The sequence below is a fragment of the Tamandua tetradactyla genome, chromosome 4 (assembly GCF_023851605.1).
Source record: "Tamandua tetradactyla isolate mTamTet1 chromosome 4, mTamTet1.pri, whole genome shotgun sequence".
NCBI lineage: Eukaryota > Metazoa > Chordata > Mammalia > Pilosa > Myrmecophagidae > Tamandua > Tamandua tetradactyla.
In genome coordinates this window covers 171,071,873-171,098,215 of record NC_135330.1, presented here as the reverse complement: position 1 = coordinate 171,098,215, position 26,343 = coordinate 171,071,873, and the positions used below count along the sequence as shown (strand labels likewise).

Sequence of the window (26,343 nt, the reverse complement as noted above, 5' to 3'; positions counted from 1 at the left end):
ACTACCTTGTACTTATCATCACACAAATCCTGCCAGACACGTTATATAATTTTCTTCCCCTTCCTAAAATGAAGCAGAGAGAGTGAATATCTATTGTCTCATCTATTTACTTAGTCACTGAAGAAATGATTCATAATTAGATTCTCTAGGGATATATGAACATCTTGAAATTATATAAAATATTCCATAGGTATTATCATATTTCTGGAGAGTGTACCACTGGACTAGAGAGAGTGTTGAGTAATTTCTAATAATAAAAGACTGTCTAGGCAGGTGAAAGGGGTAGGTTGCTTGGTGATCTGGGACATAGGTTTAGGTCTTTACCTGCTTTGTGAATCATCAGAGAAGCTTCCATCTTAGCTCAATAGCCCTCTTACCACAGCTCAGTTCCTGCAATGAATGGTAATGAATTAGTGCCTATGCTGGTAAAATTAAGAAACTGCACAAAAATCATCCATTCATTTTCCAGTAATTAATGTCAGCCACATTTGTGTATCCTGCTTAATATTCTGAACACAGTATACTGAATTCTCATTGAGAGAATTGGGCCCAGAGGAGACCAGTGTGATAGTGTTAACATTTGTTTTAAGTACATTTATTTTTATAACGTTCAAATGCCACCCATGTTCCTTGACTTTCTTTTCTGCCTTCATTGATCCTGCACATCCCCACCTGACCTTCCCTTTGTTAATAACACTTTCTTCGTAGGACACTGCCAAAGAACCAGTCTGGGCCCTACCTGCTTTTCCACCTTTGCCTTCACCTTTGTAATCTTTGTGAACATTCTGCCAGGAAAATTTTTTAGTCACAGTTCCCGTAACCATGTCCTCAATGTTCTACCTCCACACTAGATTCTTTCCTTGGACCCGCCCAGAATGTACGTCCATGCTTTCTCTCCACAGAAGCTTTTATATTCCAAGACCTGTCCAAATCCTACCTTCTTCAAAGTCTTTCCAAACTATCACTAAAACAGTGTTTCCTCAGGGAAGCCTTCATAGGAATGGTTTTCTATGTAAGTCACACTATTAGCAAAAGAAGGCATGAGTGATTGTTTAGGTATTTTCTTATTCTTTAACTTTTGCATATTAATTTCCCCTATAGATAAATTGAGCCAGTACAGGAGCAGGAACATTGCATTCCTTGAAGTGTCAACTCTTCCAGTCATAGTGCAGTGCACACATTGGTGTTCAAATGTTCGTTTGATATTAATGGAGTCTTGTCTTTTCTCTCTACTAGAATATAAGCTCATGGAGGGCAGGGATCCTGGCTTATTTTTATTATTGATGAATCCAAACACTAGAAGAGTGTCTCTCACAAGATATGCACTCAGGAAATGTTTTTTGACTGAATAAATAAAGAAGCATAGGTTAATGGTACAATGAAATAAGCTATCTAAGATATCAATTCTCAATAAAAATGACACACCTTCAGCCTGAATGTCCAGAATGAAGTGATTTTTGGTTCTAGATATTAAAAGTATAGAGAAGGAATATTACTGATACTCAGAAACGCTTCAATTGAAAAACTGTTTATTTAAGACTGGATTCCTCAAATAAAAGCCATACACTCACAGAGAACACTTTTTAAAAATTGCTTACTTTCATTAATTCATCCACTTGACAAACACTATACGTTATTCTAGGCCACTGGTGAAGCCAACTGTCAAAGTTCCTCACACTACTGAAGCTTAACATTCTAGTAAGGGAAAAAAAATAACAAATATAACCATAAATAAATAAGATAATTTCATATAGTAATATATACTAAAAAGAAAAAAAGACAGGTAGGGTTAGCAGATATCTCTGGAGGCTGGGGCATGGAGTTGGGGTGGGGGAAGGGAAGCTACATAAGCTGTGGTAGTCCGGAATTGTGACTATACCCCCAGGAGTTGTGTGACCCAGCAGCCTTGAATTGGGTGAACGCTTCATTGCAATCACATCTGTAGGATATTTTTAAAGGATTTATAGCATGCCCTAGTGCAATGCTCTCAACATACATACATTGCAATCATGCAAATCCCCCAATCAAAGAATGATGATAGAAGGTTATATTCTTACAGTACTTTTTAATACATTAATAAAATATGAATTGTTGTCAAATATCATCTACTTCTCAGCCAGTTCAGTAGCCACTGAACTGTGAATAGTGGTCAGTCACAGAATCTTTGCAATTTTGCAATATTTTATTTCCTTAGAGCCCTTCACCTTTTATTTTGCAAGGATAAACGTTGATTTCCTTTTTAATTTTCTGAAGCATGTGCTGCATATTTATAAACACTATTTAGGATAATACTATATTTAAATATAGTGCTCTAAATTTAAATAATTAAAGGCTTAATGTAATTATATATGTATGTATACATGATTTGGAAATCCTATTTAAATATGGTTCAGTTTTCAGAAAGTAGTATGAATAGTTTAGATCCTTTTAATGAGCTTATGATAAAAATATCCACAGTTTGGTTATGTTGAAAATTTATTTTTCTCTTACAAAAAGAACACCAAACTCCAAAATAGAGGCAGATATAAAAGTTGCTCTGTTGTATCATATCCATGTTTCTTTCATTTGAGCATTCCAGTGTGAGAATGTGAAGGAAAGAGAAAATACTGGGTAATGAGAGTTATCTTCTTTGCCAAAAGAATAGAGATACAGCCTCATTTGGTGTTTCCTTCATTATCCACTATGAATTAAAAAAAAAAACAAATAAAAATGTTTTTATGGTTTTTACCTATTCCATTTGTAGCACCTTCTTGGAGAGCAAAAGGAAATGCCTTAAATTTACCTTTAAACAACAGGCTTACTGTTCATAATTTAAACTTCCATAATTGATAAATAGATCTGAATTCACTCTACCACTCCCATTTATAATTATATGAATTCTCTTCATTAGCCTATTTTTTAAAAACTTTATAAAATTGCATAATATAACATATATACAAAGCAAAGAAAGAAAAAAACAATAATTTTCAAAACATTCTCCAATAAGTAGTTACAGGACAGATCCCAGAGTTTGTTGTGGTCTACCATTCCATCATATCAAGATTTTCCTTCTAGCTACTTCAGAATATTGGAGGCTAGAAAGAATATATATATTTTTTAATCATCACAATTGTTTTTTTTTTTCTTTTTTGTGAAAAATAACATATATACAAAAGAGCGATAAATTTCCAAGTGCAGTGCAAAAATTAGTTGTAAAACAGATTTCAGATTTTGGTAATGGGTTACAATTACACAATTTTAGTCTTTTACTGCTAGCTGCTCTAAGATACTGGAGACTAAAACAAATATCAATATAATCATTCAGCAGTCATGCTCATTTGTTAAACTCTACCTTCTCTGTATAACTCCACTTTCACCTTTGATCTTTCTCTCACTCTTTAGGAACTAAGCCCCTTCTAACTTTTTCATGTTGGAAGGGGCTATCAATAATATGGAGTAGGGAGATGGAACTAGCTGATGTTCTAGAGAGGCTGGCTCCTCTAGGTTTCCAGACTTATCTGATCCAAGGACCCATCTGGAGGTTGTAATTTTCTGGAAAGTTACCCTTGTACATGGAACCTTTATGGAATCTTATATAATGCCCTAGGTGTTCTTTAAGATTGGTTGGAATGGTTTTGGTTGGGGGTTGGCAAGTTATGATAGGTAGCAATGTCTAACTGAAGCTTGTGTAAGAGTGACCTTCAGAGTAGCCTCCCACCTGTATCTGAACTCTTCTCAGCCATTGATACCTTATTAGTTACACTTCTTTTCCCCCTTTTGGTCAGGATGGCATTGTTGATCCCAAAGTGCCAGTGCCAGACTCATCCCTGGGAGTCATCTCCTATGCCACCAGGGAGATTTTCACCCCTGAATGTCATGTCCCACGTAGTGGGAAGTGATGATTTCACTTGCAAAGTTGGGCTTAAAGAGAGCGAGGCCACATCTGAGCAATAAAAGAGGTCAGAGGAGTAACTCTTAGGCATACCTATAGGTAAGCTAAGCTTCTCTGCTACATGCATAAGCTTCACAAGAGTAAGCCTCAAGATCAAGGGCTTAGCCTATTGATTTGGGTATCCCTAATGTTTGACACAGTATTGGGTTTCCCTGGTGGTAAAATTTAATAGGTCCATATTTTTTTCTCCCGTCTCTCAAGGAACTTTGCCAATTCTTTTTGATTATCTGCTTAATATATTCTGGGATGTATCCAGGCATTACATTAAGCTATACAGGATTAAAAGCCCTCATTCTTATTCTGGGATCCCTGTGTTTGGATTGTTTAAATGAGCCATCCAGACAGGTTGAGTTAGATTATGTGCTACAGAAAATTTTGGTTCTGGACAAAATGAACTTTTCTTCCTTTGATCTCAAAGAGTAGATGAGGTTCTAAAATATAAACAGTGTCTTCCTTACCCCTATGTTGTGAATTACCTTAATGGCAACCTGATTGGCTTCATTCTTATCTCTAAATAGCAGGTTATACATATATAAAATAGCATTTCAAAAACCAGAAACAATAATTACCACTCCAGACTAAATGTGAGGCCTATAAGAGTTTACAATCTAGGCCCCTGCTTTCTTATAAGCATTTTCTAAAGGAGACCATACAATAATTGCTCTTTCATTCCTGGCTTATTTTGTCTCACCAAATATTCCACAGGTTCATTCACAATGTTGCATGCCTCAAAACTTCATTCCTTTTGTAGCAGCACAATATTCAATCACATGTATGCACCATCGTTTGCCAATCTACTTTTAAGTCAGTGCATCCTTCAGCCCCCTCCATTCATCAGGTATCACATTTAATGTCCAAAGTCAGCAGTCCATCAACACTCTCAATTTTAGATAATTTCATTATTTGCAAGAGAAAGATAACAAATAAATACACCCTCACCAAATAGAAAATCTAAACCTCCCCTTAACTCTTGTCCATCCCCCCATTACTTGCCCCTGGTGTTGCTGTGGTAGTGTTGATGTTTTCCTGTTAAACATAGTCCATAGCATGCAATAGCAGTTTTTCCCTATACCCCAAACCTATACATCTTTGGATAAGAATCAAATCTTTGAAGTAGTTCATGCAAGAACTTATTTATATTTGTAGTGTTAAGCAATGGAACACATGGGTCATTACAACCCCTTTCAATCATGTTCACCTTCAGTATGGCAATATTACTTATAGACCCACTAGAGAACCACCTTCAGTTCTATCTATTCCCTTACATTTGAGTTCAACCTCATTAGCTAATCATACACCCATCTCTAGCTTCCACGTATCTCTACGTTCCCTTTATTCTGTATTATAAACCTCTGATTTTACCTTAACCATGGTCATCAAAGTGGAGTCATACAATATCTATCCTTTTTTGTCTGGTTCATTTCACTCAGCATTCTGTCCTCAAGTCTCATCCATTTTGTCATGTAGTTCAAGACGTCATTTCGTCTTACTGCTCCATAATATTCCATCATATCATTTTGTTAATCCACTCGTCTGTTGATGGGCACTTGATTTGTTTCCATCTTTTGGTGATTGCTAATAATGCTGCTGTGAACATTGGTGTGCATGTGTCTGTTTGTGTCATTGCTTTCAGTTCTTCTGGGTATATACCAAATAGTGCTATTGCAAGGTCATAGGGCAACTCCATATTTCATTTCCTAAGGAACCGCCATACTGTCTTCCATAGCAGCTGTACCATTATACATTCCCACCAGCAGTGCATATGTCATAATTTCTCCATATTCTCTTCAGCATTTGTAGTTTCCTGTTTGTGTAATAGCAGCAATTCTTATAGGTGTGAGTTGGTATCTCATTATGGTCTTGATCTGCATTTCCCTCATAGCTAATGAAAATGAGCATCTCTTCATGTGCTCTTGAGCCATCTGTATTTGCTCTTCAGAAAAATGCCTATTCATATCATTAGCCCATTTCATACATGGATTGTTTGTTCTTTTGTTGTTGAGTTCCAAGATTTCTTTATATATACAGGATAACAAATCTTTGATTGATGTGTGATTTCCAAATATTTTCTCCCATTGAGTTGGCTGCCTCTACCTCTTTTTGATAAAGCCTTTAGAGGCACAAAAGCATTTGATTTTGAGGAGTTCCCATTTATCAATTTTTTTTTGTTGTTGTTCCTTGTAGCTTTGGGTATAAAGTTTAGGAAGCTACCTCCTATTACTAGATATTGCAGATGTTTTCCTACATTTTCTTCTAGGAGCTTTATAGTACTAGCTCTTATATTTAGATGTTTGATCCACTTTGAATTAGTTTTTGTATAGGGTGTAAGGTAAATGTCCTTGGCATTCTTTTGGCTATTGATATCCAATTCTCCCATGCCCATTTACTGAAATGACTATTTTGTCCTGGTTCATTGGATTTAGGGGCCTTGTCAAAAATCAGTTGACCATAGATTTGGTGGTCTATTTCTGCACTCTCGATTTGATTCTACTGGTCAATACAAAATGTGGTAGTTATTGAAAATTTATTTTCAAATTTCCTTCTCAAATGGTCTACCTCTCAGATGGCTTTTTATAATTATAAGAACAAATAGGTTTGCCCAAGTGAATGGAAAAACTGATTTATGAAACCATTTCTGAAAGTTCAACTGGAAAACATAAATGCAGCAAGTCTAGGATCAAAATCTATAGATTAATGAAAGGTGGAAGGATTACACTGATAGATTGCCTTTTCCTTAGTGTAATAGGGTGAAAATAAATATAATTTTTAAAAGAAATTAATTAATGAGTGATTGATAAATAACAACTATTAGGGAAACAACACTCATGGAGTCTACTTCTAACTCTTTGCTCTTTATGTCAGTAAGAATAACAATGTTTTTGAGATAAAATTCTGAATGAGTCATACATTTTACTCCCTGCAGCAACATTTGGCCAGTTATATATATAACTGACCCACTGACTGGGAATAGCATAGTTTTCTACCATAATAAGCTTCTGAGAATGATCTTTTACAAATTACTCTGCCCCCAGTCAGAAGTCTGCAATGGTCATCATCCTCTTAGCTTTAGTGGTGCCCTTGCAACCCCTTCCTTCATCAAGGAGGACTTTTTTGCTGAAAAATCTGTAAGAAATTTAAAAGATATTTTTCCCCAAATTCCAGTTCCTCCTCTTCCAACCTCATTTTCTTGGCAACTAACAATATGTCCTCAATTGCAACTTATCTTTGTTCTGAAAATGTATAAAGTGTTACACATAATCTGAAAGTGAAAAAAAAAACTACTTAAGGAAAAAATTAAACATGGACATTAGAGAAAAGTCCCCTATATGTATCTGAAATAATATTCTAAAAAAGGACAGAAACCACAGTCTGAGCTTATATTATACACTTTAGCTATTTTTTTTGCTCTAGAATAAAAATTGCAATATTTGACCTTTCAGAGGCTGCAGCGAACACATCCCAAATGTCATCTAGTTTCACAAGCCACAAACCTACACATTATGCTTGACACTCCTTCTCCCTTAGCTGCCACAAACACTCGCATATTACTGACTATATGACCTCCTAAATATTTCTCCAGTATTATCCTTTTCCCTTCACCTCCACTGCTGATGTCCTTGCCCAAGTGACTTATTTCTTGCCTGCTTCTGCAGTAGACAAACCAGCATTCTGCTATCCCACTGGCTTTCTTCTAATCCTTCTTCACACTTTGGCCAGAATGGTCTTTCCAAGTGCATGTTTGATGGTGACATGCTCCTACTTAAAATTTTTTAATATCTTTTCAAGTGCTTTTACAGAAAGGCCAAAAGTCTTAACGTCAACTGCTTTTTTGGCTCATGCCTAACACCCAAATCTCAACTCCTACCGCTCTTTCCTCTATGTTCTGTATTCTACTCTGTTTTCTTTTTGTTCTTCAAATGTCCTGTCCCTGCTCCTGTGCCAGGGACTTCGTACATGACATCACCCTTTGCAGAAGTATTCTCCCTTCTCTTAGGCTAATTTATATTGATGTTTCAGACCTTACTTCAGGGCTTAAGTTTTTCCACACCCAGCCAGGCTAGATGCGATCTGTTTATTATCTGATTTCATAGACATCATTCTGTTTCTTGTGAGAACTTATTTTGTAATGGTATGATCATTAGTGTAAACACACATCTCCCCAATTAGACTATGTATTACAAGAGAAGCCAGATTATACACATTTTTGATCACTAGTTTATCTCCAGATCAAGGACAGTGATTGACAAATACTAGGAGCTCACTAAATATTTACTGGATAAATTAATGCATGAACTGATGGCAACATTAAGTATAGAATAAATGGAAACTTGTTTCCACTTGTTCACAACATTCAGAATTTCCAGTTTGCATCTAATATGTAGGTCAGAAAATTTAGTATTTTTAATATTAGATTTTTCACAACTAATTTTAAAGGATATAATTCATTCCATTTCATGTGTCACACTCTCCACCAACAATCTGGAAAGTATAATTCATTAATGACTGTTAAATTTCAAAATATAACATTAAACAAATTCAGTGTAAATTTAGAGACAAATGCATGGAAGTGAACTTTAACAGCGTTAGCTTTATCTACTTAGAATTATTGAGCCAATGAGTTGACATTTTTCTCTCCTCAGTTGCTCTTGTTTTCCTGGAAGGTATTGCCTCTCTTCTTACTTTCCAAACCTCTCTTGTCAGTGTTCAGTGTTTACCCTTTCATGTTAACCTTTAGAATTATTGAACAAGTTATTGCCAGAATATAGGATAACATGGACAATGTGTTTCTAGATAATAAAGAAACGATCAGAAGAAAATAATCCTCAGGTTGGATTTTAGCATTGCAAAGACTTCCTCTGTCACCTTCCACAACTCACTGTTAGCAAATCTTACCAGATACATACTTCTCTCTTATCCCAACAAAATGATTTATTTTATACTCTGGGATATAGGGGTGGGAATGAACCCCTTTCATTTAGCTTATACTTTCCACATTGTTGTTATCAATAAATATTTACTGTGCCAGTTTGGAACTGTTGTGTACCCCAGAAAAGCTATATTCTTTAATCTTGATTCAATATTGTAGGGTGGGATCTTTTTTATTAAGTTGTTTCCATGGAGATGTGACCCACCCAATTGTGGGTCAGACCTGTTGACTAGGTAGTTTCCATGGAGATGTATCTCCATGAAGTCAAGGTGGGTCTTTATCTACTTACTGGAGTTCTTTAAGGAGGAAACATTTTGGGAAAAGCTTCAGAGCAGACACAGACAGAGACAGAGGGAGATCCAGAAAGAAAATGCTCCTGGGAAAGCCATTTGAAATGAGGAGCCAGGAGAGGAAACTAGCAAACATGGCCATGTGCCTTCCCAGCTGACAGAGAAATCCCCAATCATCAGTCCTTTCTTGAGTCAAAATATCTTTTTCTGGGTGCCTTAGTTTGGACATTTTTATGGCTTAAAACTGTAAGCTTGTAACTTAAGTTCCATTTATAAAAGCCAACCCATTTCTAGTACATTGCATTTTCAGCAGCATTAACAAACTAAAACATTTACTAGGTATCAATAAGACGTAGGTGAAACAGTATATAAATAGAGATAAAAATAATCATAATACATTTCTTATTAGAATTTGTGTCCTCTAAAACTCAAAACCATCATCTGTAATATGGGCATAATGCCGTTTGTCTTCTTAAAGCATTTATAACAGCATTGTTGAATCAAACAAAATAACATATGTGAAAAATCATTGACAATCATGAAGCTCAAAAAAAATTATTATTGGATAAATAGGGCATTCTGGAAGTACTATGGAAACTACATATAGTTCCTTCACTTTTCAAAGGAAGCTTATATTTTAAAGGTTAGATATTAGGTACTTTGCATCCATTTGTTTGATTTGGTTTGGGTTTTCATTTCTACAAGTAAATAATTTGGGCTGAGTATGTTTTATAAGGAAAAGTCCATACACATACACTTAATGCAAAAAAAATTTTCTGAAAAGGTTTAATTTAAAATGGAGTTCAAAGAAAGAAAAGTAGAAAAAACTTGTAGAAGCATATAGAAATAGGCCTGGGAAGGGAAGTATATAAACCTGTAGGACTTTATTGAAATATGGTGAAGACAAAGATTGATAGAAATATGCATATGCTCATTTATAGAATCTAACAGAGTAAAAGTCACAGCTAAATATTTGTTACTTTATATTCAGTTACTCAAGATGGCAAAGTACAAGGAGCTGTGAGAAATCATTGATAAAGGAAGATAATGTAACCAGACTAGGTTTGGCTAGGATAGGGCTACGTATTGAATTGGCATATCCTAACTATAAAAGTAAACATAATAATTTTTTGAACAGCAATTTTTTTCTTGTTTTGGCTAACATAAATTCTACTGCCATGATTTGAAAATGTTTGCTACTCTACGTGCTTTAGTTTTTTAGGCTGATCAAGCAAATACCATGAAATGGATCAGGTTACACAAGGGGAATTTATTTCCTTACAGTTTTGAGGCAAAAACAAAGTCCAAATCAAGGCATCCTCATGGTAAGTTTTTCTCCCTAAAGGCTGTGGTATTCTGAGGTTGGCTGCAGACAATTCTTCACCCTTAGCATGTCATATGGCAATGCACGTGGTGGCCATTCCTGGCCTCTCCTTTCTCTCCCGGTTTCACTAATTTCAGTTTCCTGCGGCTTTCTCTTTGTTTGTCTGAATTTCACTCCCTCCACTTATAAAGGACTCCAGGAAAAAGACCCTTCTTGTTTGGAATGAGCCACACCTTCTTAACTGACATAACCTCATCAGAAGTTCCTACCTACAGTGGGGTCACACCCACAGGAAAGGGTTAAATTTAAGAACATGTTTTTCTGAGGCGCATACGGCTTCAAACCACCATGATAAATGATAACATCTTTGTCTACTGGATATACAAGAACTGAATATTTTCTGCAGCATATGTTCTAAGCAAAAATATCTTTGTTGCATCTTATCCCTGTCCCCACCTTTAGCTCTGTGATCAAAGAGAAAGGAATTTTTGTTGTTTTTTTTCCCTCAAGTAAATTGGGATCCCTTAATCATATATGCTTAATTTAACAATTATATCTCCCCTTTTTTCTGTCTTCTTTTCTGGTATATATAAAACCTAACAGAACTAGACCAGGTCAAGTCCTATTCCAAACTCAATGCTCATGAGATGATAGGTAAAATAATAAAGTAAGGGTAAAGAATAAAATAAAAGCTAAGTGTGATAACTTTTTTAAATAATATATCCAAATGGATTTAATAGTCTTTTCCCTCTCTCTTTTCTTGAGGGTCATTAATTAAAGGAGCCATTTTTTCTTCCTGGAACTATTTTAATTCTCCCTTGTAGTTGTCCTTGCTGTTAATTAACATTTTTTTCTTTGATTTCCTTTTAGAACCTCATTGGGTTGAGGGGTGGTATAACTAGTAATTTAGATCGTAGCCATCAATTTAGACAGCCTGGAATCAAAACCTACTCTGACACTTACTAGCTACACAAACTCTCATCAATATACTGAACTTTATCATCATAGTCTGTTAAATGTATTAAAATAAGATAAAGTTTGTAAGGCTTTTAATGTTTTGACTGGTTTATGTTGATAAACAAATAAATGTTAATTATTACTAATTCCCACCTTAGTTATCTTTTAATTGGATTTATATTCACATCTGACTTTGTGTATAATAAAGCACTGTTGTTTCTCATAGTCTGTGGTGAAAGAAGTATTTTTTTTTAATTTTCAATCTTTTGCAGAGAGATAGTTAAAATATATAATAAAATTAAATTACTAGAAAAATGTAAAAAAAGAAACAAAATTTTATTTTGAGGATCAACAGACATAGAAATACCCTGTTTAATTATCAAAGTTTATAAACATTTACACTCAATATCTGTACCTGCTTCATTGCAGACCAAAAATAGCTCACAGGAAAGCACCAGTCCAGGGACCATATTTTAGGTAGTACTATTATGGAAACTGTATAATTTATCATATTTTTTTTCCTAATTAAATAATTGCATTTCTAAACTGTTCAAATGTTCATTGCTACTGTCACAGTAAAATATATATTTTATAAAAATGTATAAATATTATATATAATTTCACTTAATGTGATTATTACCAAAAGTATAAATCATTAACTGAGTCTGAAAAATCCTTAAAATGGAGGATGAGGCAATGCTGACATCTCAATTGGAGCCCTTACTAATCTCCTATAATTTGAGGCCATCTCTGAGTATTTGTCAAACAAATTCTTTTGTATCACTATGTGTGTCTATTATCTGGTGATATTATTCACTCATATGGAACAGAGAAAAAAATGTATAAATCATACCAGCACTTTTATTGATTCCCTTCAAGTAAAACACTATCAGTTCTAGATTAGTGCACACACTGGGAAGCTGATGTGTGACAGAATTACAGACCACGTTTGATCTGAAAGTTTAATTTTTAGTCACAGCTTCACCCACCATGACACCCTTGCCCCATTCCAACCCCTCCTTGGAGATTTATGAGAACGATGAGTTGTATCATTCTGGGTGAATGGTTGACATCAGATGGAAACCAACTCAATTTCTGTTTTGTTCAGTGATTTTTTTCATTGATTGGTAGGGACTAAAAGGTGTATACAGGTTGGGTGAAGGGGAAAAGAGATTCATTTTGAGTACCCATATCTTTTCTTGTTTTTAAGTCAACTCCCTTAAGAATGTCTGGTTTTTTTTGTTTTTGTTTTTTGCATTTTTCTTTACAAATATATATTTGTTTCCTTTAAGAGATGTGTCCTCTCTGGACACATACCGTACACCAGTACGGTAGTATATTTCATCCCTTACCATCTTTCAGATATATTGTTTCCTTCTAAATAGATAGGTGATAGGTAGTTAGTCAGTTAGGTAGGTAGGTAGATAGATAGATAGATAGATAGACAGATAGATATAGATAATCAGCAACAGGAGGTGTGTATTTTCTGCATTTCAATTGAAAAAGTTGAGTAGTTCCATTGAATTAGTAATCTCAGTATCAGTTATGAATTGCCTTAATGATACTGTTTAACAAAGAGCCACAGCACCTGATGTGGGATATAAAAATCAATGTTTATTACCTGGTCATGTGAGTCAAATGGGGCTTGGTCAGGTAATCTACAGCTCTAGTCTAGACTTAGTCACAGGTTTGGGGATAGTCCAGCTTCAGCAGGCTAGCTTAGACATGTTCTCATGGCCATGGAAGAGATACAAGAGAGAAGGAAAACCCAAGCGCACAAGTGCTTTTGAGGCCTCTGCATTCTTCTCCTGGGCTCACAGCAGAAAGACACTGCAGATAATATGCTAAAAGACACGGATCCATGGGAGGGTAAAGATTGGGACCATTTCCACACTTCAGCACACTATCTAAAAAAAAGCAAATCCCTTAAAGTGAATAATATGATAAATGAGTAGAAATTGTTAAATAATAATACCCATCTCGATTAAAAAAAAAAAACTTACTTGGACAAGTTACTTAACCCTTCTGTGTCTCAGATTCTTCATTTCTGTAAATGGATAATAATGGTACCATCCTCATAGGATTGTAGTGAGGATTAAATGAATTGATGCAAGTGCTCAGAACAGTCCCTGGTATAGAGGTACTTGTAATTTAAGTGTTAGCTATAGTTCTTAATTATATTATTATTATTATTTAGAAACATTCACTGTTGAATGCCGACATACATGAGGATGACATTTGGTTATATCAATACTTTCTTAAATGTATTTATTCTGTGATTTTTTTGCTAATATTTACAGCACTGGTACCATCTGTTCATGTTACAAGCATTATTATTTTAGGAATTTACACATGACTATGTTCTAGAGAAAACAGATTTAACATTGCAGAACCAGTTGGGACATATTTTTATTTATAATCTTAAAACTCTTACTTATAGATATGGCATACAGATATTTTGGTTCTATTTTCTTCAATTTAATAATTTTTTTATTTTATTATTAAACAGTGATAGCAGACTTCATGAATTTTACCAACTTTTGCTATTTCCTCAATGATTGTAATTATGTATTTATTGGTTTGGTATCCATATATCAATGCTTTCCTTTTCAATTTCATTCCCCTGGAAACTACGCAAGTAGCAGGCCTGTCCCTATGTACTTATAGAGACCACTTTGTTGATGGGAATATAGAGAAATTCACTGGTCCTATAATCAAATCAAAAGCTGTCACTTCAACATATATATATATATATATATATATATATATATATATATATATATGCGCAAACAATTTACTAAGATTCTTCCCTCCCTATGGACATTACCCACAGCCTAATATTATAAATACCTGATTACATAACATTTCAGATAAATAAAATACATTAGTCAACTTAATTTCTTGCTTTTGAATGTTAACTATAATTTTTTTTCTTTCAAACCTCATGGCTGAAAAATGTCTCTAAAAGTTCTAGATATTCTTTCCTTTATAAGTTAAATCTTAAGGACACTGTGCGTTTCTTTTAAAAAAAATGGATAGTTAATAGTATGATAAAAGGATGAAATCGATTTTAAAACTGTAGAAGATAAAGGAGATAAAGCTAAATTCCAACCTCAGGATAAACTATCTAGTAGACTGCATCTCAAAAAGATAGAAAATAGCAAGAAAAAACTAATTGAGGGCCAATGCAATGGTGGCTCAGGGGCAGAATTCTTGTCTGCCTTGACCAAAACAGGGTTCGATTCCTGGGCTGCCCACGCAAAAAACAAAACAAAAAACCTAATTGAGAATTCAAATTAAGTGGATAATAGGATTCCCAGTAAATGTATGACTATTTAAGCAAAAACCTACTAAGAATAATTAAATAACTGTATTATAACAATTAACACTTGAGTTGCACTTTTCTACTCAATTTGTAGCTTTTATTAAGATCATTTACAATTCAATTTATAGCTTACAAAATATCTTTCCTGTGACTACTGTCTCATTTGCTATTTGCAAGAAAACTTTGCGGTTTGTTATTATACTCAAATTATGGACTTCCTTCTCCTGTCAGTTTAAAACTGAGGGGCAATAATTCTCACTGAATCCAGTGTCAGAGTCCTTATTGGGCTGATGGAGTAAGGTACCAAGTTTTTTGATAACTTTGGAAGATAATGGTTAATAAAATATTATTATTTATCATGTTTTATTATGTGTTACTTGCTAGTATAACGTATCATTTCTCTATTCTCTCTTTAATATATTTTGTAATTGCCTTGTAGTCTACAAAATGCTGTAAATTGTCAGGAATTTTCCTTTGTATGTTTTCCTCTTGAAATGGTGGTGGTGGTGGGAAACAAACTCGAGATATTAACAAAACATAATTTTCATTTTGTGATAGAAAACTCCAATGTGACATGACAGCTACATGGAGTTTTTGGGCTACTGCTCACGTATTCTTACCAGAAGCACAGGATCAAAACAGAATATAAAGGCCTTTCCAGGAATGAAATTTAAAATTCTGATTCAAATTGTGTACATCTGCATACATGAAAATATGTACAATCCAAGGTTAGCTTAGGAACACCTAGCTCGTTAAGAATTTGATATTAGATTACCAGCCCCTCCCCTAATGACTACATTGGAAAGCCCTCAGAATTGAAATTAAGTCATGGATACCAAACTTTTTTTTGGTGAAAGACCACAAAGTAAGCATTTTATGTGTTGTGGGGTTTACTCTCTCTCCAACAATACACCTCCACCTTTGTAGTGTGAATGACGACATAGGTAATGTGCCAACAAATGGACGAACCTGTTTCCCAATAAAACCTTATTTACAAAAAGAAGTAGCAACTCAGTCTGGCCCACTGTCCATGGTTTGTTACAGGTTTGGTTCTCAAGGTCACTTCTGGCTCTTGGTTTATGATTCTGCTGAATCAGCTGGGTTTAGAGCTAAATCATGGGTTATAAGTAATGGAGCAAGGGTGGCTCTCATTTCCCTCCACCCTCTCCTTTCATGTTGAGCCCTGAAACCTATCTCTGCACATGCACATGACCCATCAGGATATTTTCCTAAACAAAGAAGATGCTGTAACTGTTAAGAGAATACCTACACCACAGGTGGTGCTTTCATTTCAACAACCACCATAACATAAAAGGAGATATAAACCTTGCGTTTAATTGTTGAACTTTTCTTTTTTAAAATATGATGATTTAGGCTTGCTCTGTTGCAAATTAATATTTAAGCTTGTGCTGGAACTCAACTGCTGTTGATTTTGTGGTGGTGGTAGTGGGGGTTCTAAATACAAAAGGCATGCAAGGTGAGAAAAAGCCACATTAATTCCCTTATATCTATTTCATTTTTGTAGTTTCAGGGGGGTTATATATAAGTGCAAAATTTTCATATTATCACTGCCAATTTTAGAGAGTTTCACTAACACAATCATTTTATTAATCAACCATATAAGATCCACAAGTTAGATTAGGGCTACATTGAGAAATTCCCTGGGATTCATTCTTTAGTTCTTCTCTTGCCCCTCTATTTTGGAGATTGCTAACTGGAAGTGGACAGGTCTTATCCTGGTGCATTAGCTCACGTGGTATTGAAAAACAAAAACCACCACCAAGAAGTAGCTGCTACCATTAAAAAGAAATTCTATGTAGAAACCTGGATTTCCCACTTCCTTTGAAAAAAGACATCTACCAAAGATATAAGGTTTTATTTTCACACAAGGAACACATGGGAAACAGCTACTCATTTTACCATCGTTTCCAAGGATTTTGTCTGCCTGACACCGAGCCTGAATTTCAAGGGCCATTTATTCTCATGTGCGCGGTGATTGCACCAGCCCACTTCACTCCTGCGCCTGCGCGGTCATTACAGGCATTTGGGTTCATGGCCCCTGCTGTATACATGGTCCCTGGGGAGCTCTTCAATTCCAATTATCTCAAGTTCCAACTCGATGCTAATGACTTTTCAATCCAATCAGTCTCCCTGTTGTATATTGCAGGACTCAAACACAAAAAAATGACTATTAATTGTACTACTGTTATCAACATTTTATGTTGGTCAATGTCAGCTTTATAGGCCCTTTTGGAAGGAAACACCTTTTAGAAGTTAGTGCCAAGAAAAAGAAAAACTACTCACTCTTGAATGACATTTACATAACATAAATCTTTCTCTCCTTGTCTTGGCTGCCAGGAAGTTCAGAATCCCATTTAAGAATTCATCATAATTCTAGTTGTCTTTCTCCCTTTACTTTTTTGAGCTCTCGATTTCCTATTTATTATATTAATATTGATTACTAAAGTATGCACATGTATATGTTTTATAAACAATTTTCAAGTACATTTTACAATAGATAGGGCTTGAATACTTTAATATGTCTTACTTCTCAAATCCATCTTCTATATTGACAACAGATTAGTATTTTCAAAATATAAATAAGATCTTATCATTATTCCCTTGGTTATTCATGAATTCTATATGTCTTCCTTTGCCTAGAAGAAGTTCAATTTACCCAGTATGGTGCATAAGACCCTTTATCATGTTTCTTCAACCTACTTTCCCATCCACATGCATTCCCCACTTCAGCCTGGACAAATCCAGATCTCAGTGATAGGCTAGTCCTATGGTCTGTGGCATTTTTTACCTCTTAACCTTCACAAGACCATTTATTCCATTTATAATCCCAGTAGCATAAATCTACTATACCCAGTATCACGTTGTACCATCATCATTTTTGACACACAGAATTCTTCCAGTGAATCTTATTTATTGGTGCTTAGCCAATATTTGATATAAAGCCATTCTCACTGACAAATCATTTAACTGAATTTTAGTTTATTAGAACCTCGATAGAATTGAAATAACTGGCCCATGGTATATTTTTCACCATCAATAATGGGGATTTCTAAAGGTAATTACAGAGTGCTTAGTACACACCAAGTCCTCTTCTAAACATGAAACATTAATTCAGTAAACCTCACAACTGCCCCATTGTTCTGTTATCTTTATTCTCATTTTAGAGATGAGGAAACTGAAACCCAGAGAAATTAAGTAATTTTCCTAATGCTGTGCATCTAGTAAGGAATGGGTCTAGGGCTTGAGCCCAGGCAGTCTCTTTTCTCTGGTATTCTTAATCACACTAACCCATTGCCTTTCTTTTACCCACTCAGAGTATGTTTATCACTATGGCACCAATGAAATAGTAAACAACCTCAAATTGTATTAGTCCTATCAGTTCTCCTAAAGGTGATGAGATTACTTTGGGCTCCAATATTTTTGGAGCAGATTAAGATCTTGAAATGTGTAGAGAAATCTAACAAACTGTATTCGACTGTAGCAACTTTGAATGAAGGGTGTGTGTGTGTGTGTAAGGAATAAAGGAAGTTGTATGGGTACCAAGTCTCAGTTATGGATCATAGTATGCAGTGTTCCACAAGGACCAACTGAAGTCTGATCTGTTTGTACTAGAAGGTATAGTTTCAACCGGTAGTATTAGACCCTTGGAGATATCAGATTGGTAGCATACCGGTTCCTTATCTTCACCACAAATTTGTGAACCTATACCATTTTATCAGTCTTTCCTCTGAGGTTTAACCTTGAGATTGACTCAGCAAAGCTATCTTTTATTAGTCAGTGATCTAATAGGGGGCTATTTGAGAAAATAAAACACAGTGGAAGGCCAGAATTTTCATTTGCATGAGAGCTAATTCAAGCCTGCAGTAGCATCATCTAAATGAAATGAAGATATAAGTAGATTTCTTGGTGTGAAAGGTGAGGGGTGGGTCGTTTGGACGGGATGTGAGGGGAAGGGTGGTTAAGCCTATCTTTGGGTTATTTTAATCTCAATAGATGTGTAGTTGAAAACAACTGGCCCTTGCAAAATTTAATTCTCAATGAATTCCAGTTTATTGGGCATTCTGAATAAACTGGGTGATGGTAACACAATATTGCGAATGTAATCAACACCACTAAATGTGGTTAAAAGGGAAATTTTAAGTGGCATACATGTTACTAGAATAAAACATTAATTAAAAAGCAACTACAGGCTTGTACAACACAAACAGTGAACTTAAATGTAAACTACAGAGTATAGTTAATAGGACAAGTATAACATTCTCTCATTTATTGTAACTAAAGTACCATTGCACTAAAAAATGTTTAAAATGGGGGTGGATATATGATAGCTCTGTATTTTAAGTCTGATCTTTCTGCAAGCCTATAAACCTATAAAAATTTAAATAAATAGATAAAATTGTGTCTTACAATTTACATTTGATAATTCACACTCTCAGGGAGAATATATAAAGTTCCTGCATAAAAATTGTCACATTTCTTAGTACAGTCAGCATGACTTCAGCTCTTCAGAGGTTTTAATTTGTATCCACTAACAAGTCATATGTGTATGACACATATGTGTTTTTCCATATGTGTATAGCAAGTAATTGTCTGACAAGAAAAAGAAAAGCTATTATTTTCTACAATCATAAAATCTATTCAGGTGAAAAGAAATCATGGGGTGTGTATATTTTGGCAAGTACTTTTAAAGATCAATGACAAACCCTTTATTTTGTGTGCACATGAGTGTGTGAGCACACACACACACACACACACACACACACACACATGTGAAGAGAGAATAGGATCGTTTTTTGAGATTATTTAAAACAGTCACAAAAACTGGAAAGTCCAGAGATGTTTCCATTCCTTCCTCTAACTTTCTTTTCATTCTTTTCTCCTGACAGGAGCTTTTTACCCCTGAATGCAAGTTTAAAGAATCTGTTTTTGAAAACTATTATGTCATCTACTCATCCATGCTGTATAGACAACAGGAATCTGGTAGAGCCTGGTTTTTGGGATTGAATAAGGAAGGGCAAGCTATGAAAGGAAACAGAGTAAAGAAAACAAAACCAGCAGCTCATTTTCTACCCAAGCCATTGGAAGGTGAGTGTGTTAAGTGCACACTTTCATTATTATATTTATCACGGGTTTTGTCTTCCACACTGATAATTTTTTCATGGGTGCAAAGGGACCATCAGGGAATGTTGGAAATGCCCTTTATCTTGAATGGTGTTAGCTGCATAAGTATATACTTAATGGTGCTTTTAAAATCTATACATTTTATAGCACCATAGTCTCCAAAATATATATCAAAGTTAAATTTTAATTAAATTAAAATAGACAAAATTAAACTTTTAAAATGCAAAAATATATTAAAATATTTAATTTTTTTAAAATGCAGTAAAAAAAACTACATTTCTATTCTCAAAACCGTCCCTGTCCCACTCTCTGTAGCCCTGAAATAATTGTAATTAATTAAAAATTTTCAAAATCTGTGGTGATATTACAAATCTATGATGACAGTCATATTAGAAAAAGTTCTGAGTACTATGAAATCGAAAGTACTTGCCTATTTTGATGTTATCTAGGGGAAAATAATTCACATACTTGTGAATTATTAGAATTATAGAAATGAAGGAATAATAACTTGATCTTTAAAGAATTTATTGACATTACATATCTCCTTTCCAGCCTGCATATTTGTTTGCTATATTCAGTAGTGACACTACCTGTTTTTACTAAAATAATTTATATGCATTCATTTGTAAACAATGGATTCTTACATTTACTTCGATCAGATCACTGGAGAGTGGTCTAAAGAAGTTTTTTATAATTAGAAAAAAAACTTTTTCATTGATGGTTCTTCAAGAAGTGTAATTTACTTTTATGTTTCATAGTAACATTTGTTTGAAAACTATAAAAAATTGATTTTGGGGTTTTCATAAATGTTTTCTATTTCAGTACTCTTTTTTTAACCTCATCTACAAATGTACAATGTCAGCGCTACAATGACTGAATAAACATTCATCCAAACTAGCTCAGACAGTTCGATTTTCCTTTCTTTTATTGTTCCTGCAAGAAAATCTTCATCAGTAAGACAAAATGTTTATTAGATCTTATCATCCATATTCTTCTATATAGGTATAAGATAATTTGAAATTTTGGACAGTTAATTCTTAATCATTCATGAGGGGATATTTCTCTTAGTCTGAAAAACCACACTTGTTGGTTAGTACCATCTGTATAATTTCAATGATGTTGACTTACACGTTAATTAAATTTGCCTCTAGATCAATTCCTTTAAATCCAAGCAATTAGCCATCAATTCATGTGGGAATGGACAGATTGTGCTTGAGTTTGAAATATGAGTGGATTATTTCTCATTATATGGTAGAACATAAGGAAAATTACAGTAGGAAGAAATTAGAGGGTTTCTTTGTTCTTCCTAAATAACACATCCATGATTTGGCTTCATAAATAGATTTTGAGATCACAATTCACCAATATTTGAATGGAAATGAAAAGTAAAAAAGAAAGCTTGATCCATAGCAGTTCTACAAAGATCTTGGTTCATTTTCCAATTTGCTTTGTCACTTCCATTTTATTGTTTTCATTTTGAATATGGACAGTAGGGCAGCTCTAATCCATTAGCATTTCATATGGCATATATCACATGACTGAAGCAAAATTTGGAAACCAACAATTTTTGTATATCCTGCAGACCAGGTTATTCTATATATTTTATATATTTCAGAGTCCAAAGGTGTGGTGTAATAATATCACTTGGTATTTCAATTATATGTTGAACTGTAGTGTATGTGTGTGTGTAGGGTATGAGGAGAAAGAAGCAGTATTTTTCATTGTGTTTTCAAATAAATATCAGACAGAAGTACTCTAAATACAATTAAGGTGTACTCTGATGACAGAGATGATCACATTAGTATACTTGGCAGAAGACATTTAATTTCAAACTTTCACTTCCCACAAATAATGTAAATTTATATCATTGGAAACATTAGAACAAGTTAGTTACTTAATTAATTATTGATGCTCTAGGGTATTCATATCTCTTATACAACTTAACAACCTAGACAATCAGGGTCAGTTCCTTCTAATTTAATGAGTGATGGGAATAGCTTTGAGATTGGAATAGCTTTCACAGATGTAGATTATTCCCTTTTAAACTACCTTTTCAAGTCACTCAATATAGCCACGTTGTACATATTCACTTCCAAATATATGAATCATGATGCATTGATGCAAAAGGTAAAATCCTATTGCTCTGATCAAAGACACTGCTTATAATGACTCACCCTAACCAAATTTAAAGGATATTAGTCAAATATCTTAATTTTTCAAAAACCTAAAAAGCAAGTTGGGCAGCTCTAATTCATGTGCATTTCATATGGCAGATGTCTTTTTAAATCAGCTAGTTTTCCTCAAGCATTGGTCACTCTTGAATGTCCTTTCCTAAGATTTCCTAGAATTGTTTTCTAAAAAGCCACATGAACTATTGTTGGTAATTATACCACCAGATATAATCCAGACAATCCCTGAGTGCTTACTGAGACATCTGTCTCGGATCCCCTCTTGCCATTCTGTACTTCTGTCTTATATGGCACCAATTATTAGATTTGTAGGGATTTGTCAGAAAATGAAGCATAAAAATTATAAAATGCTACACAGTTGCCTTCAGTGGGTTAAAGGTCTGTCTCCATGACTATGGGAGAGGAAATCTGAACAGTGATCTCCAGAAGGCCCAGGCTTAAGGAAAGCAAGTTCTTTGTTACTGCTCTGGATGGCCTTGACATTGTACTACCGTGACTATGCTGCCTTTGGACCTTTTGAGAGAACAATGATTTAATGATCTATAATGTCAATACCTAGACTCAAGAAGGTTAATTGGAATTTGTGGTTCAAATGTCAATACTAGTGTGCAGTCGAAGGGAAATCTAAGTTTTCATTGCAACACAAAGAAAAATAGGCTAAATGCTTGTCATTCCTATATAACTTGTGTGTGTGTTTGTGTATTAGATATCATGTGCCCACAGAGAGGCTGTAGCTCCCAATTAAACCTCTCCTAGACAAAAATCCATGCACAGCCTTGTAAAGCTATCAGGTGTACACATCAGAGAATATGGAGGAGGGAATGCCTCCTGTTTGTGGGCCTGAAATCACTGCTTTAAAACAGAAATTCCCTCTCAACAGAATTTCTTTATTTCTGAGAAAACAGAAATGGTCAAACTGTGGATGTTTGTGCGTGTACCGGTAGGCCATTCTTGAAGCTAACCAGATAATATGTTCTTTTCCTCCTTTCTTCACACCTTCTTTTCTGTCGTTAGTTGCCATGTACCGAGAACCATCTTTGCATGATGTTGGAGAAACGGTCCCGAAGCCTGGTGTGACCCCAAGTAAAAGCACAAGTGCATCTGCAATAATGAATGGAGGCAAACCAGTGAGCAAGAGTAAGACCACATAGCCAGATCCTCACAGGTGTTGTGACTTCTCCGTCCTGAGCACAGTTGAGTGATTTATCCTGACCAGACATTCCTGCTTCTGCGGCTGAGGAGCAGCTGGAAGGAAGCGAATGCTTGCTCTTTGCTGTCTCAGAACTTCCTTGTTGCAAGTGGATAAATCTCAACCTGTTGCACCCCCCACACAAGAAGACACCTGGACAACCAGCTAAACTCAGACCATGGAATGCCCTACCAGATATGGAATGCCTTTTTAATATCTTTTCTGTGACTGTGACACTTCATGTGAATGACATACTTCACAAGTACACTTGATACCTTGCCTGCTGACAGTTGCCCATAATCCTTTTTGAGTCCTGTTTCAGCGAAATCCATGTGTTTAAGTTCAATTTTGTAGCACACAAACAATATTGAGTAATTTCTAGTTAGACGCTGTAAACCTGTGCTATTATGGATTTCTCTTTTTCTCATTTTTACAGGGCTGCTCGCTCCACTGTCTGTGACCTTTTGCAGGGATTGTGTTCCTCTAAATCTTAAGTGTTGCAGTTGGCTTAGTTCGGAGAGCAATCAGGGAATCAGGAAGCCTTCTAAACCTAATCTTACAAATCGCACCTATGAAGATTAATATTGTTGTCTCTGGCTCACACTAGCGATTAAACACACATATACGCTCTATCCAGTAGCAGATACTGTGCCCAAGGTTGGCATTGCTGGGGTGGGAAATGGGTCAAACACAATCCATGGGACGCCCTCTATGACATGTGTTTGGCATCCCCCTATAGTTTCTTCGTTCGTGTGTGTGTGTGTGTGTGTGTGTGTGTGTTTTATACATATCACAAGCTTACTGGTAATGGTAACATTTGCCTTGCCCAGCGAGCAAGACCCACTGGTTTTTGGGAAAGTGGGTCCAAAGAACTCTGTAGGCCTTGTAGGCCTGATTAAGGTTCATTTTTCATCAACTAATCCTCATTATTTGGGAAAAAAAAAATAAAAAGAGAGAGAGAGAAAAACCAATAATTACAATCTACAAGAATTGCGCTACCTAAATCCATTCCAGACTTACTCCTTCCTGTTTTTAATGAACTGAACTCAATGCCATCCCGTTTTTGGCTGCATTCCACTCATACTCAGCAGCGCATGGGCAAGGCGGCTGTTGTGTTCTTTTCTGCAGCAGCAATGCAAACGTTAGTTATAAATTAGACTTTAATATTTTTGGTGTTTAATGACAAGTTTTTAAACTGGACATGTTAGGAAAAAATATTTTTTAGCTCAGCATGCTGAGTCCGGTACTGTTTCACCAGTACATACCACTAACTCAGCCCTTTGGAGTCCGTGTTGCCCAATGGCTGGGTTAGCGGTGCCTTGCCATGATCTCAGAATACAGTCCGTTGAATTGTTCTAGATTGAAAAAAAAAAAATTAAAGACAAACCAACATACTTAAACATCAGGCATTTGGTCCATTCTATTTATTTCCTTTTGTTTTACCCTGTTTTCTTAATTTTCTTTTTAATTTAATACTGCTGACCTTGAGCTTAGTGAAGACAGCTAAGAAAGACCCTGAATAGTTGATTACATCATGAAGATACCATACAAAATTATTGGAGATAAAGAGTTTCAAAATGTTTAATACTAAACTGTTTGGAAACATATTTGTTAGTTCTGTGTACACTTAATAAGTCAATGTTTTCTTCTCAGAAGAGTAAATTAAGACCAAACTGAATCTCATTTACGGAAAACTCTATGTGGAATCAATGTACTGGCCTCTTGTTATTATTTTCATGTACAGGGATGACCCATTTGTCATTTCTCCCCACCTGCACTGTATTTACCAGGAAATTATTTTGTCACTGCTTTCATAAATCTCCATGATAGCCCTTGCCCAGCATTTACAAATTTTGGCCTGCTTAGCTGATTAAAGATTTAGTATATAATTAACTGTTTATGCTTATTTCATTTTCATATTGGATTCCATTTTAATAAATAAAAAGTTAGCACAATGTTTGAGTAGCTTTATTGTTGATGATGCTAAATTACAAATACACAAAATGATTCCTTTGACAATTCTTGATTTCTTATTACTCCATTTTAAAACCTATTGTTTTAAGCAGGATAAGTCAAAATACATAGATGAATTTCATTAACCGCTTATTTAGAGAGGACATGTCTCCCATAATATGTGGCCGGTTATGGATAATTTTACTTGAAATTTGAATTAAATGGGCTTATACACACTGCTTACCACACTGCACATACACATACACATACACACAAAGAGAGACACACACTATCAAACGATCCCACCTGTTTTCAGGAATCAGCCTCTTTGCTGGTTTCATTTTCCCTTGCAAGTCTGTTTTGCTTGTTAAAATTAAGTTACAGTTTATTTTTGTAAGTGTCTGAGATTTATGTAAATGTGCACCTCTGTTTTGTTTTTGATGTAGGTCATCTATAAGGGCATTTATCCCTATGAATGGATGTCAAAATACGTTCTTTGAATATGTGTAGACATATTGCAGGGGGGTTCTTGTTCTTTATAACTTAGTTAGATCATTTATTTTGTGTCTGGTCTCATTTGTTGCATGGGAAGAGGACAACACTGATGAACTGCATGTAGTAGAACCTGTGTACCAAGAACTGTTGGTATGTATTACTAAATTTACATGCATATATGCAAAGAGTTTGTCTGCATTGTACAGTTTTTGTGTTTAATATCATGTGTTGTATCCACAAATACAACATATTGAATAAAATATTTATATGAAGGCATATTTAAAAACATCAATCAATTTTATGTAACAAAATGGCATTGCAACACCCACGAATATAGAGAAATGTCATGCAAATAGGTTGGTAAACTCAATTTCCCCTTTTCCATGCCAAAGAAAATTTTAGCTATTTGATGATACCTCTCTTGCTGTTTTTCCGGAATAAGATTAACCATTGTTTTCCCTCAAAAATTAAGTTTGTGTTATTAAGTGCAATCTGTCACTATTGATGTTCTGTATAGTAAATCTGATGGAATTCATTTGTATTTACAAACCATGTGTTTTGTACCTCCATGTACATATGTCAATTGTATCAAGTCTCTATAATATCCCATTCCTTTTGCAT

At 34.9% G+C, this 26,343-nt stretch overlaps 1 protein-coding gene across 5 annotated transcripts in view; it reads left to right on the top strand.

Annotated features, from left to right (window-relative positions):
* FGF14 (fibroblast growth factor 14) overlaps nt 1–25,163 on the top strand; it is a 636,992-nt gene extending 611,829 nt beyond the window's left edge. For all 5 annotated transcript variants that reach the window (XM_077158611.1, XM_077158613.1, XM_077158612.1 and 2 more), the window contains 2 exons: nt 19,662–19,860; nt 23,100–25,163. In XM_077158611.1, the coding sequence (XP_077014726.1) occupies nt 19,662–19,860; nt 23,100–23,236 (336 nt within the window). In that variant the 3' untranslated portion in view covers nt 23,237–25,163. The remainder of the gene's footprint in view (nt 1–19,661; nt 19,861–23,099) is intronic.
* The last annotated feature ends 1,180 nt before the right edge of the window (nt 25,164–26,343 follow it).